We start from the raw sequence: 19,621 nt of genomic DNA on the forward strand, positions 1-19,621 counted from the left end.
TGCTCCTACAGAGGTTAAACAGGTGTTTAAGGGCTTTATTGGATGGTCACATGATCGCTGATGTGAAAGGAAATACTTTTGATAGTGGCACCACTGGATAGAAAAAAAGAGAAAATAAAGACATCTAGAAGACAGGTGAGACTCTGTAAGCAGAGTGCAGTTTTGTTGCTAAGAACGATAGGCACATATGACAGCTTTGGAATGTGATAGACTGATATTTGTGAGCTCAGTTTCTTCCCTCTTTCAGGGGCGAATCTTGTTCTAACAATGTCCATGTTTTGGATTTTGGTTGTACATGACAGACTGTTACCATGCAGGTCTTTGTTTTGTACATCTTTGCCTTTTCGGTTTTCCTGTGTTCTTGTTTATGTACAGTGACCAATCAAGCTGCGTTTTGATCCTAAAGCCTAAAGACTGCTTGAGCTTTCATCCTCACACCCTGGGAAATACAGAGAGACATAATTGTCCAATTGCAGTGTTTTGTGTTATTGATTTCAATCATTAAAGGGATAGACCTCCCAAAAATGAATATTCTATTATCGTTTAGTCACCCTCATGTTGTTTCAACCCTGCATGACAGACTTTCTTCTGTAGAAAGATATTTTGAAGAATGATCAAACCACACTGGACCCCATTGATTTTTATTGTATAAAACAGACATTTTTCAAAATGTCTTCTCTGAGAATTTTAAGAGCAGCCAAAGATTGGTTTAGACCACAGTTATTGTATTCTTAAAATGTCTAAATATTGGGTGATATATCAGTCTGCTGATAGTCCTGTGCCAGTTTATATACACCTGTGCAGAGAGAGGTTTGTTGGTCCCACATCGCTTTGATGATTTCAGGAATTCCTGTTTCTGGATGGAATAATCCACTAATACAAGGTTGAACTCATGACCCTGGATTTAGGTAGCGGCCCCATTATTTCAAAATCTCTATTGTTGGCAGTCTTAGTAGGTTTTTTTTACTCACAAAACCCCTAAAATCCCACAACTAATGCACTTGCCTTGCCAGTAGAATTGATCTGTAGAGCTCTGGTAAAGCTCTCTAGCTCCATTACAGTCTCTGTTTTGGATTGTAGCCCAACCAGCAGATTTCTTTATTCTTCTGGCCTTCATGACGTGAAATATAGGCCATTTATGATAATGTTGTACTAATTTGTACTAATGTTAAACTAATGTTGTACTAATTTACTTATCTATTACTGAGCCAGTAACAGCTGATGGAATTCATGAGGGTCTGATCCTAATAGGAATAGCACGACATGCTGAGGTCCTCCTCAGTCTACGCCGTTCATTAGCCCTCACCTGAGTAGCCTCGCGAGCTCTAGGACCTTGACAAGTTGGTCGGTGTCCTGGGGGTCTTGCAGGCTAAAGACATGCTGTTTTTGACATGACTGAGAATGGAAGTCTGCCGCCTTTTCTGTCAGCTGGCAAAAGGAAAGACATGTATTAGGCCTAAATAATCCCTCCATTGTTACTCACCAGACTGGGATGTCAGTAGGGATCGACTAGTCAGAGGAAGCTCTGGATCTTTTCCCAAAGGACTAGCTGACAAATCCATATATTTTATTTATTTATATATTTTATACACTGCCGTTCAAATGTTTGGAGTCAGTTAATTTTTTTTATGTTTTTCAGAGAAGTTTCTTATGCTCACCAAGGCTGCATTTATTTGATAAAAAATGTAGTAAAAAGGAAATACTGTGAAATATTATTACAATTAAAATAACTGTTTACAATTTTAATATAATTTAAAAAGTGATTTATTCGCTAAAGCTTAATTTTTTAGCAGCCATTACTCCAGTCTTCGGTGTGACATGATCCTTCAGAAATAAGATTTGGTGCTCAATAAACATTTTATTATTATTATTATTATTATTATTATTATTATTATTATTATTATCAATGTTGAAAACAGCTGTGCTTAATATTTTTTGGTGGAAACTGTGATTTTCTTTTTTAACCTGGATTCTTTGATAAATGAAAAGTTCATAAGATCAGCATTTATTTGAAATAAAAGTATTTTGTAATATATGCTTGTGCTGTCAAATTTTATCAATTTTAGCACCCCAGTTGAGTAAAAGCATTAATTTATTTTGAAAAAATCTTACTGACTCCAAACATTTGAAGGGTAGTATGTACACCTTGCTAGTACTAAGTTCGGACCCTTTTTGCCTTCAGAATTGCATTAATTATTCATGACATAGATTCAACAAGGTGCTGGAAACATTCCTCAGAGATTTTGGTCCATATTGACTTGTATATGTATAGCATCACGCAGTTGCTGCAAATTTGATGCCTGCACATTCATGAGGTGGTGGAATCTCCAGTTCCACCACATCCCAAATGTGCTCTATATTGGATTGAGCTCTGGTTACTGTGGAGGCCATTTGAGTTTAGTGAACTCATTGTCATGTTCAAGAAACCAGTTTGAGATTATTTGAGCTTTGTGACATTGTCAGACTGACTGAACAGAGGGAACTAAATACAGACACTGATGAACATAAACCAGGTGATGCAGATGAAGGAGATTGACAAGACACAGGTGATGATGATGAACTAATGATGGTAGACATGGCAACGGATAAGTGGCGGGAAAACAAAAGACGTGACTAATAAGACTAAACAGGAACACAACGGTTACAGTACTCCCCCCTCCCGGTAGGCGTGTCCTCGCGCCGTGGAGGGACCAACTGCAGAGGGAGAGAGGGACCAGGGCGGAGCAGGCGGCCAGGGCGGAGCAGATGGAGGGAGGAGCCATGGTGGAGGTAGGGGTGACGACTCCAGGGGGCCGACTGACGGTTGCGGAGTAGGTGGGAGAGGAGACCAGGGTGGAGCCGGAGAGCCGACAAGCCCAGGCGACGCCGAAGATCCAGCGGGATATGGCGGGGCTGCCGGCTCAGGCGACTCAGGCGGGGACACAGAAGGGCGCGGTGAAGACAGAGGGATTGAGGACCAAGGAGGAACTGAAGGGAGTGAGGAGTCTAACTGAGCTGGGGGGATGAAAGGACGAGGCGAAGCCAGAGGAGTGCAGTCCAGAGGCGAGGGAAGGTAGACGAGCGACCAAGGTGGATCTGGGGGGACGGGGGAGCCTGGCGGAACTGGTGCACTGATGGGCCACGGTGGAGCTGAAGGAGGTAAGAGCCAAGGGGACGTCAAGGAACTGTTGGGCTGAGGCGGAGTTCTGGTCGAGGAGGTTTGAGGCGGAGACCGGGGATCCACCGACCCTGAAGGGGTTGGTGGCAGACAGATCCTCGGCGACTCCACCTCCTCAAAGGTGGATACAGGAGCAGAGGGGCTGCCAGGCAGTGGTGGAGGAAAGGTAGAGAGGAGGCAGATGGGAGGATGTGGGAGAGGGAGGCTGGGTGGGAATTCAGGCTCTGGGGTCAAGACGGGCTCCGGGCTGGACAGGACCAGCGATGAAAGAGTCTCTGGGCTGGAAGGGACCAGCGGTGAAAAAGTCTCTGGGCTGGACGGGACCAGCGGTGAAGAAGGCTCAGCGGGCATGACATCAACAGTCTCAGGCTCGACGGGCATGATGTTTACAGTCTCTGACTCGGCGGGCATTACGTGTACATTCTCTGGCTTGGTGGGCATTACGTGATGCGCAGGCTCGGCAGGGCTGACGTAATGCGCTGGCTCGGCGGGCAAGACATGATGCGCGGGCATGACATGAAGATCTGGCTGGTCAGGCGTGACGTGACAAAGGGCGGTCTCGGCGGGATGAGACCCTGGAACATCGTGAAGATCAGGCTGTGGAACGGCGTACTGAGGGATGAAGCTCTCCAGACAAATGGCGATCTGTCCAACGAGTTCCCAATTCATTTTATGGTTCTTCTGTCAGGGTGTGTGCAGGCAGAAGAAGACGAGGAAGGCAGAAGGCTCCAATACAAAGTGTTTACTTGTTTACAAATATAACTCAAGCGATACAAAATGGCAGGATATACACACATATGCACACACACACACACACACACAGGTTGCGACGTTACATAGACGAGAACGGACAAAGACTGACTGAACAGAGGTAACTAAATACATTAAGACACACTGTGGTCATAAAGGGATGGACATGGTCAGCAACAATGCTCGGGTAGGCTGTGGCGTTTAAGCGATGCTCAAATGGTACTAAGGGGCCCAAAGTAAAATGTCTCATGCACCATTACACCACCACCAGCAGCCTGAACCGCTGAAACCGCTGCTTTCATGTTGTTTATGACAAATTCTGACCCTATACCATCTGAATGTTGCAGCAGAAATCGAGACTCATCAGACCAGGCAACATCTTTCCAATCTTCTATTGTCCAGTTTTGGTGAGCCGTGTGAATTGTAGCCTCAGTTTCCTAAACTGAGCTGACAGGATGGCACCTGGTGTGGTCTTTCGCTGCTGTAGCCCATCTTCAAGGTTCGACATGCATTCAGAGATGCTCTTCTGCATACCTTGGTTGTAATGAGTGGTTATGCATAAATGCATTGAGTTGCTGCCAAGTGATTGACTGATTAGATATTTGCGTTAATTGCGTGTATTTATATATTTTTTAAAACATTAATAAAAAATACAATAGATAGAAAATAACTTCCACCTAATCAGGCCGTACTATTTAACCACAATTGCGGGTTCTGACATAAAAAAAACACCAACAACAACGTAAGACTGTTGTCTTAGTACTGAAAATTAATTATAATCATTACAGATTTGAACTCTGGTCCCCATAATGTCATTGTAAGACTCTATTTTTTGGTAATGAGAGCTTCATCCTTTTAACTGTTTCCGTGTCTTAACCTGTTAAGCTGCAACCCCACTTTTGAAAAATCCCCAGAAATGACATACCCAAACTGAAACACATACAGTTCATGAACCCTTTGTACTAAAAGCACAAGTATGATCTCATTTGAAAGCTGACACCTGGCAGTTTATTGTAAATGTAGAATTAATTATTGTCATAATGAAAAAAATTGTTATAAATAGCTTCAAAGTTTTGTAAAGTTATTAGAAATTATTTTTTATGAAACATCCTCATGAAAATAAAATTGAAGTTGGCACTGGAGCAATCTAGAAATGCACTATAGCTAAAGCCACATGTCTAAACATTTTATGTTTAAAATCTGAAGATAATAAGTCCAAAACTCTGGATTTAGTTCAATGTTTTTCAAGACCATGTCAAATGACTTTATTTTTAACGTCCTGGAATGACACATGATCATGGCTCTTCTTCATGTTCCATATATGGACTATTATTGTGCATATAGCGCCCTCAGGCTGTTGGTATGAATTAAAAACACAGTAAATCAGAGTACCAAATGCTCATAATGATTACATCGACGCATTTGGGTATAAATTCAATAAATATTATTCCTGTCTATAGAAATATGTAAATCTATGAGAATCTATCAATATTTCTCCAAATCTGCACATTTTTTAGCTAAAGCCCTGAGGCACGTTGTTTTGTGTATCACTGTCATGACGACAGCACGGAGTTTTTTATGAATGAAAGCGGCTGACGCGCATAATTCATATTAAAGGTATCGACTCATTTTTTCATTTCATAACTCCTGACACAAATTAAGACATAACTGTCACTATGAGTTTCTCAGAATACAATAGTGGTCAAATACTGAAACTTGAGTATTATATCTTTTTAATTATGTATAGTTTGTCAAGGTATAACATTAAATCTGATAGTAATTTTGAATTAAATAAATAAATAACGCTTCAGTGCGCCGACGCACTGGCAACGCTTAACACGCCGACTTTTTGGGACTTTGGCTTATTCACTGTATCCCCCAGAGTTAGATAAGTCCATACATACCATACCATGTTTTTGGGCTGGATGTTTTGCCCCGTGCAGGGCTCTAGGCAGTATGCTAGCTGGAGCCGTTTACCTCCAGTCTTTGTGCTAAGCTAGGCTAGCGGTGGGTGCGTCAGACAGAGTTACAGCACGCACGGAGATGAAAATGGTATGTATGGACTTATCTAACTCTGGGGGATAAGGTGAATAAGCTAAAGTCCCAAAAAGTCGGCGTGTTCTTTTATTTATGTCGCTGTCCGTGGTTCTGAAATGCATCATTTAACCCTCTGGGGTCTGAGCTGTTTTCTGGGCCCTGGAGGTGTTCTGACATGCTCTGACATTTGTGGTTATTTCTGTTACTTGTGACATTTTCATGGCTAAAGTCTTGATTACACTGTATTCAGCACAAACTCTGCTACTATAATATATCAGCAGCATGTGTGTAAAAGTTTGTAGTTTTGAGATAATGACATTTATGCATGGTTTGTGAAAATACAAAAAAAAATTCTCACTGAAATAAGTGGGAATGGTAAATAACCCATACTGATTATTTCTTCACAAGACTTTTGAAAATTGTATCACGTAGCCTAGAATATTTGCTCCAAAACTATGTGAAAATCACCCTGACTGCTCATTCAGAGAAGACAATATATTGATTTAAAATTTTTACGACGTGTTTTGTGTGAGAAAGCTTTATGCGGGAGCTCATTAATATGTAAGCTTTTCACACCTGAGAAAGACAAAGACCCTCCCCTAACGGCCCTATTAGGAGCCATCAGGCCCTGTCATTCTGAGCAACCTTGCACAAAGAATGAGATTTAAAAAAGAATGGCTTTTAGATTGTTTGGATTTATTTACAACACAACATAATCCAAAGATACACAACAAATGACAAAAAAGCACTTATTGAAAACAATGATCCAAAGACAGAGACCTTTGTGCCATTCCTAAAAACATTGTACATACCTTTCATTTCCAAGGTGTTTGATTTTCACTTTACCATGTTCATGTACAGAGACTCATGTGAATGTTGAAGTCAGCAGGACTCAGTGGCATCTGGGCCCTGAAAGAAAAAAAAAGTGAACATACTGATATCAAGAGAAAGGCCTGCACGATTCTGGGAATAAATTTTAGATTTTTCTGGTTAAAATTGCTTTTTAAAATTCACAGAATACACACACACACAAATGTTTCCAACAATATATAATATAATGAACACCAGGTTTGTTGTGCCTTGTAGGCATAGGCTATGCGCAGTGCTGCATAAAATAATAATAACAATAACCTATAGCAGCCTATAAATCTTCCAAAAGATTTCAGAAACAACTAAGCTAGAGAAAAATATATTGATTATCATGTTACTTCAAATGTTCCCATTCATTATGATGACATGAAATGAGATAATAGTAAAAACATGAAGCCGTTTGGTGCGTTTTGCTTTTCAAATGCGATCGCGATCCAAAATATGATACATTCAAACGCGATCTCGCTCAAATATAAAACATTATGGTTACCATATACATATCTACGTTTGAGCAGATATCCACAAACACAGTAACAGTAAACACGGGTCTAAATATTATAATATTCACCATATATCTAGCAACAGTTCAACTGCAATGTGAAATTTATGCAACAATAACAAACTAATATGTAAGAATTTCTTACCTTACATCTTTCTTGTCTTCAAATCGCGTTCTTCTTCTTCTGAGGTAAATCCAATGTAAGCTCACGGCGCGTCTTTCAAACTCGACGAAAAGCAGAGACTTGTGAAGTTTTTTGGTCCTTTGTTTTTGAGGTAATGAGCGTGTTTGCGTTCCACGTGGAGATTTGCATGTGAATCTCTTTTGCGCTAGTGGGCGTGGTCACATTAAAAATAATTAGGAAGTGTTTAAGAAGCTGGACATCTTGTTGGTTTTATACAAATTACTTAAACAGAGAATATTTGTTTTCAGTTTGAATCCGATCATTTAAAAGTACACACTTAAATGTTTATAAAGGTATATGGCTCATAAATGTGTGACAAGTATTCAAGTTTTGTTTCGGTTTATAGATGTTTTGATTTGATTGTAAGTGGACACATACAAAAGTAGAAATATCACAGATTCTTTTTTTATATTTATTTTTTCTGTATGACCATAAATGACGGAGTAATTTAAGTTTATAGTGCTACAATGTGAAGAAAATCCAGCAAAACGCGCCGGCGCGTTTGCCGACTTCAGAGGGTTTAAACACTGTCTACATTTGTTTTGTGAGCTTTTGAGCAAGCAACAGTGCATAGTTAATTCTCAAGCATTCTGAGGGGACAGTTTACTTTGTTACAGAACTTTAACAAATTGCAGCAACAACAATTTAAAAAGATCATGTGGACATAAATCTTAAAACTGTTCATTTTATAACCTGTAACTAAATTAAATGGGGCTAGACTGAAAAATCGAGTGAGGATATAGTAAAAAAGAAATGCGTCTTCTGGACAGGATGAAAGACGTGAATGAATAAAGGAGTAAACATCGGTAGGGGTGGAAACAGCAGTGAGGAGACAGTCAGTACTGTACTGTGAAGGACGTTCCCTTGGTTGCAAAATAAACACACATTTTGTGGCATCGCACGCACACAGGCCTGAGGCTCCCACTGTATACCATGTGGAGTTGTGCTCTGCTGTTGATGGCCAGAACTGTTGAATTGATTTATTACTTCTGGCTGCTGTTGTTGACATGGCTGAAATCTAAATGGCTACAGCCGGCTGGCAATGTAAGCACTTTAAAGGGCACTGTAAGTCATTTGTCCTCGCTCTCACACAGCTTTATTTTATTTTCAATAAAATTTCCATCTGGCAGTCTTGTGGTCTGTGGTCAAAAAGATTGAATTCTGAGATTAAGCCAGTGGTATCAGAATCTCTTTGTGTTTGAAAGAAAAGGCCCATTGTCCCTTCTCCATTTGCTTCCTTCACTCCATAGATTCACACCTCTCTCTGCGTCCATCCAAACGCCCCGCGCTAAATAAAACGCTAAGTGCACTTAACCTTTCATAAACAGCAGAAACCGAGAGATAAACAACAGAATAGCCGGCAGCTTGCTGTCATCAGCAGTTTGAATTTTTCAGTGTCTGTGCTGTTGGTTGATATCTCTCGCTCTTTTTTGGTCTTTCTTTCAGGGTTTTTTTATGCAATGCATGTGATTCAAACATAAATTAGCACATTTTAAAGGAACGGGGAGTACAAAAGCTCTGTTGACAGATGCAGTTAACACACGACATGTGGCATACTGTGTAATTTAGACTTCGAATGAAGATTTGTTACTGCACATGAGCTATTTGCATACATTTGGCTTGAACATCCAGTTTAAAGCCCCGCTTATCTGATGCGTATGTGTCTGAATTAGAGTCAGGGTGATCACCGATTTTGTAAATGTGATCAAAAACATGTCCTCCCTTTCTTTCTCTCTTGATATCACTGTCTCTCTCCCGCTTGCAGATTTGAAATGCAAATAGTTATTTGATGACAATGAATTTTGCAGCTTAAAGCTATTAACATGAGGTGATTGACTATAGCAAGCAAAATTCATGAATAAATCTTCAAGGAAGGATTACAGATAAAACCAGCTCATCAAATAACACAGAAGCCTGAGATAACCCGATTCTATCATTCTCTTCTCACATCTCACCTCTCTACTCCCTACAGAGAAATACAAACCATTCTTCACCATACTGCAGTCTTTCTCATTCTCTGCTTGCTCTTCCCTAAGGCTGTGTGGAGTGCTGCAAAGTGGGTGTTGTGCAAATGACTGCCAGATCTCACTAAAACAGACGGGCCGCTGGTGTTATAAATGCCGGTCTTTTGTAGGGACCCTGTCCTAAAGGCTCGGAGCGAGCAGATGACCTGCACTCAAATAAACACATGTAGGATAGGCTGTTAAAGGAGAAATTTTCATTTCCATTCCCAGTTAATCAATTTCCATTCCGTTAAGCGATGTGTGTGTCTTATTTACTTAAGCATACATACTGTAAATATAAACCCACATGAATCTAGGACAGACTTATTACACACTCATGTATGCTACATAGGCCTGCATGGCATAGATAACTGGAGTGCTTCTTATGTAAAGTTTCCTAGACCAAGAAATGCTTTTTTGCTCAAATTTGTAACTGGAATGGTTTCAAATGAGCACCGAATTCAAATGACCACTACACTTTTCTGACACTGTTTACCAAAGAAATATCTATATAGATTCCTCATTAGGGTCTGTATCTTTGGGCTGCTACACATATGCCATCCGCCATATTGAAACAGTATAAGTCGGCCCGTGAACATTCGAGAGCAAGTTGACTAAGCAACTGTAGTTAGACGCATGTATGAATATCTATCTGCAATAGACTTCAGCAGATGATTTTGCTGAACTAACACAATACAACAAGACAAAGGCGTCAGTTGACACAACATTGAAAAGTTACCGTAGTAAAGGTAAAAACATTAAAAGTACCACAGTAAAAACATGTAATATTGAGTTAATACAGTTAAAAACACAAACCAACAGATTCTCACCCGTGAAATGTTATCCCATTTCTTTGGGAATTTATATCTCAGTGGTTTCACAACCAGAAGCTGAGCAATGTTATGGCATCACTGATTCTTACTGTGAGTGACGACAAGCTGACTGTTCTATGGTGGCGCACACTGACGTCTCTAGAGTGGTCGAATGTGGTATCTACGTATACATATCTATGGTGTTTTCTGAGTGAGCGGTGTAGTGCGATTCACGAATCACTGACTCTTATGAGCCAAATCTTTTTAGTGAATCAAAACATACAGTATAGTACAACCAGTGTAATCCGATTATGAACAAATGACTCTAATGAGCTAGTTCTTTTAAGTGAATCAAAGACATGCAGCGTGACAAATGTAGTCTAATTTCCAACCGAATGACTATTATAAGCTGTTGTTAGTGAATCAAAATCCCTTATGAATCAGTCAGAGAGGTTACTAAATTGATGTAATTCACTTACAGAATCACAAGTTTCTTACGTTTTTCATCTTTGTTTCAAAATGAAGCAATAACTGTTAATGTGTCTTGGTGCACTCAAGGCTTTTGTGAGACTTGTGCAGTTACTGACTGGTTGTTTGTGTGTAGTTAATTGTAGTGGTATAAAAATCAGTTTAATTCAATTGAAATCTGTATTGGAATTGGAATCTCAATTGGAAACAGACTGCTGAGGGTCAGAAATGCAATAAGAATTATATTTCATTACGCAAACAGTTCTAAAAGAAACTTTTTGGAATAAAAGATAATTAACTTGAATAATGGTATTATTCTAATGGAGTTGTAATGAAACAGAAGTAGCGACAGATCTTTTCTTTCATATTGTGATGAACATCTGCATATAATGCATTACTGAAATGTTGGTTCTATTTTTTGATTGTTGATTAGATTTTGAGATGTGGCTATTGCATAAAAAAAAAAAAAAACGAGAAAGATCTGATAGCGATCTTGCGGGCATGGGTTTAAGCGGACTAAATGATTGGTGATATCTGACATATGTTGAAATTTTTACATAAGATTTTTAATGAAGCATGTATGTATGAAATTGTTCACAATGTGACCAATAGCATGCATTTAGAAAATAGATTAATTTCATGCTGACTTTACCAGAATTCCTTGAACTAGAAACACATATACTTCTAAACATACACTAACCAACAAATAAACTGGCTTATTCACAGCTCACTGCATTTGTACTCTCATCTTCTGTGTGTATCTATACATTTTCATGCTTGAAAGTGTGTACACTAAACACACTCAGCAACAAATACACTTCTATTCTCTAAGCTCTTAAGCTCTTATAACATCTGATGTGAGCTGCATGCACAAAGTTCTCCGAAAAATGCGTGCATAAACTTTTATATCACTCTTTTTTTTTTTCCCCCAAGCCATCTAATTGAGCTGTTCATGCAGGGGCTCATATTTAATGCATTTCACAGAGAGATGAGGAGAGACTGGCAGAAATAGTCTTCTGTAGAATGTCCTGCTGGTGTTAACAAGCTTCAGGACTGCACTTATCTGCTGGCTCTTATTTTATATTCTGACTGAGAACATCAATCTTAATTCCATCAGACTGCCAGCAGGGGAATTTTTGAGGGATTTCGTTGATTTTGTCTGGAGTGTGTGTGGAAGGGGTGGTGTCATGCATTTTGTTTGTTTGTTTTTCATTTTAGCTTGGATGCCTTGGATTATATTCGCTGAAGCTTTGGGGTCTTACTGAGTATTATGGGACATTTGCCATGGTGTTTATTGTTTTGTCTGTGTGCCAGTTTGATGGATTCAGCAAAACTTCAGACTCAAGTTTTTGTTTTTACAAAGCAAATTAATTGGGAGGGGAAAACAAAGGATGGACATTGAAACTCAAAGTGGAAAAGACATTCATACAGAGAAAGGCCATGTTTACACTTGGCATTCAAATGTGACCTATATCTTATGGTTGTCATATGCGCTTTAAAAAGCATTCATAAAGATCAAGATATGTTTCAAGAAGGTTATGAGAAAAACTGGCTCCGATATCAACAAAAAATAAGGCATTTCAATACGATGACATTAAATGTTCAACCTCGTTATTGCAAGGATTTGTTTTAAAAAGAAACCCCAGATTTTCTCAAGAAGACTTGCTATGCACCAGCTCCATTATACTAAATTTGAAATTAAAATTTTGCATGGGCAAAACAGATTAAATCAGTTAGCTGGATATAGAAGCTGCTTGATGGGAGTAAACGTGCTGTGTTCTGATTGGGTGATGATCAAATCGGCTTGATTTGATCATAAGTTTCGATGTTATTGCAAGTTGTAAACATAAAGATGTGGAAGATAAAGATGTAGAGAAAAGTATTGTGTTTAGCTTTAGATTTTTGAAGGTGAAGGGGTGAATGAAAGGTAACAAATAAGGAATGGAGAAAAAACTATGAGCCAGATCAGTGATAATGAGATAACATGAAATGAGCTTTTTTTTTGTTTTGTTTTTATTGCATGACAACTGTTCACAAGCTTTAAAATACCCAAAGAGTTGTGAAGTACAGCAAGGATTTACCCCTTCACTCATTCACTCATGCAGACTCATTCACTTACTCACTGTCTCTACTCCCAGACTCATTCACTTGCACACTGAATCACAACATTTATACTACTAAATAGCATAGAATAGTGCATAAGTATGCAAATTGGTATGCACCACTCGCTCACTGACTTGCTATTCACTCGCTTACTCACACACACACACACACACACACACACACACACACACACACACACACACACACACACACACACACACACACACACACACACACACACACACACTCATTCAATCTTCCACTGACTCATTCGCTCACTGATTCACTCACTCGCTCAGTGACAATATCATTCTCTTGCTTAGTGACTCACTCATTTAGTGATTCATTCACAGACTCAATCGCTCACTCACCTGCAGACTCACTAGCACACTGACTCATTCGCTCACTGATTCACTCACTGACTCATTTATTCACTTATTTTGCTCACTCACAGACTCATTCATTAATCACGGATTCGCTCTCTCACTGATTCATTCATTAACTGATTCACTCACTGAGTTGTTTGCTCACTCACAGATTCATTCACTCGCATACTGACTCACTCACTCACTGATTCACTCACTAACTCAATTGCTACTTGGTCACTTATTCACTCACAGACTAATTCAGTCACAGGCTGACTCACTCACTAATTCACTCACTGACTCATTTGCTCACTCACTCATTCACTCACAGACTAATTCACTCACTCACTCCATCACTCACGGACTCATTCACCCATCCTGTGACTCAGTCACTCACAGACTGACTCATTCACTCAGTTCACTTTTGTAGTGAGCTTGTTTTTTATATAGCTTGGTTTGTTTATGATTTCTGAATCATTATCAGTGTCTTAGGTCCAACCATATTTCGTTCCTTCCTCTTATTTGGTCAAATGCCGAATTAATTGAAGGAGGGGATGACCCCAGTGATTTTCCCAATATTGCACTTTTGCTCAATGAGCAAGCAGAATGCTTGATATAGTGCATGAAAGGCCATGTTTGTATAAGTGCTTCTCTAATGTATTCTGAACAGACAATCTGCCATCTGCTTTATTGTCTGAAAAATCTATAAACAGTAAAGCGGATCCTCATAATAACAAGTTTTATTTGAACTTGTCTTGTTTATTATACTTTCATACACTCAGTTAAATAGTTTCATTAGTTCATAACATACAGTGTTCTCTAGATGTCACTAAAGCAGCGAGTTGAGTCTGAGCACATCTGGAGCTCTGACGTACTGCCGGTAATGATCGAACAATGATATGTGCTAATAACCATAGTGATACTTCTCATGTATTCACATATGCTGGTGTCTATCCTTATCTTTGGACCTTGTCTTTCTCATCTGTGTATTCTGGGTCATATCTGTAGGTGAATTGTCGCCATAGCAGCAGCTTGAGAGCTGATTATAATCATGCATGTCACCACAAACACGTCTGATCAAAAAGACACTGATTACGTCTCTCTCTCTCTCCATCCCCCTTACTCTTCTCTTCACCATCTGTCCTTTCTTCCAGCCTTTCCTTATGGTACTCTTGTTAAAACCTGCCTATTTGATGCTGCATCATAAAGGGAAGTGTATTGAATTCAGCTGAAAACAAATATTGTGCAGAAACGTCTAATTGCAGGGTAAAAGTAAGTGGCTTTAGTGAAAGGATTAGAAAGAGACAGGTTGGTCTATTGACAGGTCAATGAGGTCTGTATTATCTGCAGAAAGCTATCAGTAAGTCTTCCCATTCATCACTGTGACCTGATGGTATAAAGTATAGGGTATATAATGGGAACTGAAATTGATACTTTTATTCAGCAAGGATCCATTAAATTGATCAAAATGACAGTAAACACATTATAATGTTACGGATTCCTATTCCAAATAAATGCTGTTCTTCTGAACTTTCTATTCATCAAAGAATCCTGAAAAATATATATATATATTAATGAGCACAACAGTTTTCAAGATTTAAAATAAGAAATGTTTCTTGAGCACCAAATCAGCATATTATAATGATTTCTGGAGGATCATTTTTTGCACACACACCAGAGCATGTGAGCGGAGTGGAGCGGGAGCGAGCGGGGAGCGCGAGCGGGCGGATCTTGGACAGAGCGCAGAGCGGCAATTTCAAAAGGACGGAGCGTCGCATTTCCCGCTCCAATTTCGCTCCGCTCCGCTCACACCACGAGTCTGAAGCATGCTCAGTCAAGCCTGACCCTGAATCCATTTGTCTTGCACAGTCATCAACAGTAGACTATTTTCAGGCAAAACTCGGCTCAATAATGGAGTTCAAAAAGTAAAATGAGAATTCATACAGGTGTAGCCTATCAATATAAGTCGCTCCGGAGTAGCCTATAAGGCGCATCAGTCAAAAAATGCGCCATGAAGAAGAAAAAACATAGGCCTAGCCTCGCACTGGACTATAAGTCACATTTATTTAGAAATTTATACAAAAAAAAAAAAATGTTATGGACGGGACAGTTCTCCGTTACGGACGTGAGCGCTCTGAAAGCGGCACTAAGACTGCTTAAAAACTTTCACTCAGACCTCAAACAGAAAGCACAAAGCCTGTCTTTAAAATTAATTTCGTTTTGTATTAATTGTATCTTAATTTTAATCAAGGTTTCATCAACCATTGTCTGGATTTAATATTATTAAATATTAGAAATATATTAGAAAATAGATAACCACGATACGAAGGCGCCGGCGTGAACCTGGAGTTTGTCTCATGAATGAACCGAAACTCAGCGTATAGCCTACTTGCCTCACACACCTGAGACATATATATAAAGCTTGAAATGTCTACTTTTAAACAGAACAATTCAAAACGAAAGAAAACAGACTGCTCTCCCGTATGAAATGTGCATTTCTCTCAGGCGCGTTCACTACTGCGAAGATCACGAGTCAGCATCTTTCCAGCCGACAGACATAAAAAAAAATTAAAATGTCTTCTGCTATATTTTACATATTCATAATCATTTTGCCGGTTCGTTGTGACAGCTTTTAGGTGCCCTTACATGTTACGTGAACGCATCAGCACTGAAAACATAGAGATTTTTTTTCTTTTGGGGGCATTTTGTTTGTTTTCAGACTTTCTCATTTGCCTGCGCGATGTTAGAGGACGCTGTTAATAAAATTGCGAGTAGGCCTACACATTGGATTCACGTTTATTATTATAGGATATTTAAAAAAATACCCCAGTTTTTATGCCAGTCGTATCATTTTAATCATTTTTGTTGTATTTATCCGCCACTTGAAGGCCGGTCCGTGTCTGATATTGTCTGATTTTAAACCGGTCCGTGGCGCAAAAAAGGTTGGGGACCGCTACAAGTAGCCTAATATAGCCTACATGTAGATTTTTTTTCCTTTTTTGGAGCGAGCGGGGGGTGATTTGAGTGGAGCGCGAAGCAAACTGGGTTGAGCGCTGAGCGAAAATGAGCGGAGCGGCCTGATGTAGCTTTGAGCGGGGGAGCGGAGGGGTGAACAGTTCAGTGAGCGATGAGCGGAGATTCTCACCGCTCCACTCCGCTCACATGCTCTGACACACACACAAAAAAAAAAACTACTATATATATATATTTTTTTTTAGGGGGCGGACACTTTTTTTAGGCCACTGTTATGATTGGCTAACATCTTTGCAAAGGAAACAGCATCAACACTCAGTACATGTTTTGAAAACATTATCCATTAGCGGTGCAAAAATACATCGTTATATCGTGATATAAAAATGTGACGATATGTATCGGTGATGTAAACGATATGATTTGCGATACAGAGTTACAGTAGTTTTATCCAAGACTTGTTATTTAACCCTGATGTATGACTCAAGTATGTCCATTTACTGTATATGATGTCAATTATTGTGTAAAATAGTATACATAATTGGATGTATTTTATAAATATACATGTCAGTTATAGTATATTTATTAAATGAATATTTCCATCATGCTACATAAAAACCCTTGGAAGTTCAGTTATGATTTTGTTTTATTTAAAAAAAAAAAATTTGAGATGAATAAATCAATTCATCTCACATTAGTTTGTGTCAGAAGTCTAGCATCATTGAGTTGTTTTACATGTTCTCATAAGTTTCCATTTTGCCACATTGACAGTAGGCACATGTGTATCCACATGAATCAGATCAATTCCTGCCTTCTGGTGAAATTTGTACGCAGTTACAGTTTCTGAAGAGACATTCAGGCTTGATAAATATCTGTGGGTGCAATTTAATATATAAGCATTAACATCAGCATGTATTTAGTGCATGTATGAAGGAAGGCTCCATATTACACATTCAACACCCTAATTTTCTTCGTGAGGAAAGCCTTAAGGTTTTACCTCACATTACAGAATTCATTTGTTCATTAATGTTTTATTAATTCATTGATTTATTCATGATTTGCTCATTAATTCATTTGTTTGTCATTGATTCATATATTTTTTTTCTCTCTTTCCCCTGTTATCAGTAGTGGTTTAGCTGACATCAGTTTGAACCCTGTTCTCATGGTCATGTTTAGTCTGTTAAGATTAAAAAGCATCAAATCCTGCTGGCACGATTGACATGGAGTGTTTAGGGATGAATGGAAAAGGGCGGGAGCTGAGTGAATATGTTTTTATCAAATCAGCATCACAGTAGTTTGAGTCTGTTTGTGTAAACCATGTGAAAGTATGGATTTATGTAGATGTAGTAAATACTGTAATATGTCAGAGTAAGTTTACAAAGCTATGTTTGAAATTATATTTGTGTGTGTATACTTGTGTTTGTGTTGTTTGTGTGGGTGAGCGTCTGCTTTTGGCAAGCTCGTTGCAATGTGGGATTAGTAGGCAACGCTAAATTGTGGGGAGAAATTGGATCAGATTACAGTGAATTTTGGCACCGGATTATCTTCAATCCCTTAATTGTATCCAAGAAGCCTGAATGAGTTTTTTGGAAGACATTGAGAGAGAGAAGACACTGAAAATGAGAAGAGAGAAGACACTGAAAATGAGAAGAGAGTTGCAAACTTTAGAAGAAGCAGGTTCTGCATCTTGGATCTCCTGTTTTTGTTTTATATGTTAAATGTGAGACAGTTTTCATCTCACCTTGTATATATATCTCTAGATCGCATATCACATCTTCTGCTCCATGGGTTGTGTTTTGGGCTGTGGTCCTGCTGATTTCGTGGCTTTTACCAGAAGCTTCTTTGCTTCCTTCCACTGGCACCACGCTGTTCAGCAGAATTAACCAATTGCCTCAGGGTTTTTTTCTTCAAGCTTGAGATATTTAAAAGAGGAAAGTTGGGGCTTTTTAAACTAAATCTCTGCTCATCATGTTGGGTTCAAACTGTCATTCCTCTGGGAGCTCAAGTAGAAGCCCCTGGGGATACAGGCACATGTAAATAAAGTTCTCAAACTTTCAAAATTTCCATACCAAAATCTCTGACAATGTTACCACTATTTCTAGTTTCTAACAGAAAGCATCTTTTGATTATTGCATGTTGTGGAGCTGATGTGTTGGGTCTTTGTGCAGTGTCTTAACTTAGCAACCAATTTTACTGGATGCCTTCCAAAGCACAATGCAGCTTGAAGTAGAGCAGGGTTGGGCAACCATGGTCCTCGAAGGCAACTGTCCTGCAGAGTTTAACTATATCCCCATTCAAACACCTAAATAAAAATCGAACCAAAGTCTTGCGAATTACAGCCAGGTGTGTTTGATTATAGGGATGGATCTAAACTCTGCAGGACATCCTGAAGTTGCCCATCCCTAAACTAGATGCTTTCAGGGCCTCAACTAGAATCCACCTAATGTTTAGTGGAGCACACAAGAGAGGTCCAAAGCTGTTTTAATGAGGTTTAAGGTGGTCCCTAAACAACATGTGCTCACATGCTAAATGTATTTTCATGCTAACACAACAACTCTGCAACATTTTTCATAGGTGGGCTATGAGAATGCAGGCACAGTGGAGTTCCTGGTGGACAAACATGGAAAGCACTACTTCATCGAGGTGAACTCCCGCCTACAGGTGGAACATACGGTTACCGAGGAGATCACTGAGTGAGTGAAAAACTATACAATTGCATTTACAAGATGCAAACGAAATAGACTCACAGAGGTGTGGGAGGCTCTTATTTTAAGATTTATAGCTAGTTTGAGCTAGTTTCCAAAACGTTAACTTGGCATATGTTGAAAGTTAAATGAATAGCAAATCATAACACATCATAGATATGTGTTTGCATGTAAATACTCCATTCTTTTCTCTGATTCTGTATGTCTGGAGGATATTACATTTGCCATTATATTCTATCCAGATGCGTTCTTATTAAAGCAACTTCTAAGAAAGCACAAACATCATGTACCCTGCAATTACTTAAACAGTCAAACACTGAAGTGCAAATATACATTTTTTACAGTAATTACATTCACACACTGCGGTAGCACTCATAGCTCACTAGACAAACTAGCTGAAACCAGCTTCTGATAGCTAAATTTACATGGTTTCATGCTGGTCCAAGCTTCTTATGTATTGATTAACTGGACTGCCAGCTGGTTGACCTGCTTTCAACCTGGTAGCACAGTGGTTTTCAACCAGTGGACCTCAGCAAATTTCAAGGGGCCTGAAGATAAAAAATAAATAAAATAAGCAAATAAGCACAAAAAGCAACAACAATAAAAATATAGATATATTTCTTGTTTTTATTAATTATTGGATAATAGGAGTAATATATTAAAATAAGTTTTAAAAAAACAAATTAGGGCTGGGAGCT

At 39.0% G+C, this 19,621-nt stretch overlaps 1 protein-coding gene across 2 annotated transcripts in view; it reads left to right on the top strand.

Moving 5' to 3' along the window:
- The window catches only part of pcxb (pyruvate carboxylase b), a 239,641-nt gene that overhangs the window by 17,434 nt on the left and 202,586 nt on the right, over positions 1 to 19,621 (top strand). For both annotated transcript variants that reach the window (XM_084406108.1, XM_084406109.1), the window contains exon 8: positions 18,793 to 18,911. In XM_084406108.1, the coding sequence (XP_084262234.1) occupies positions 18,793 to 18,911 (119 nt within the window). The remainder of the gene's footprint in view (positions 1 to 18,792; positions 18,912 to 19,621) is intronic.

This window comes from Rutilus rutilus (assembly GCF_951802725.1).
Source record: "Rutilus rutilus genome assembly, chromosome: 3".
Classification (NCBI taxonomy): Eukaryota; Metazoa; Chordata; class Actinopteri; order Cypriniformes; family Leuciscidae; genus Rutilus; species Rutilus rutilus.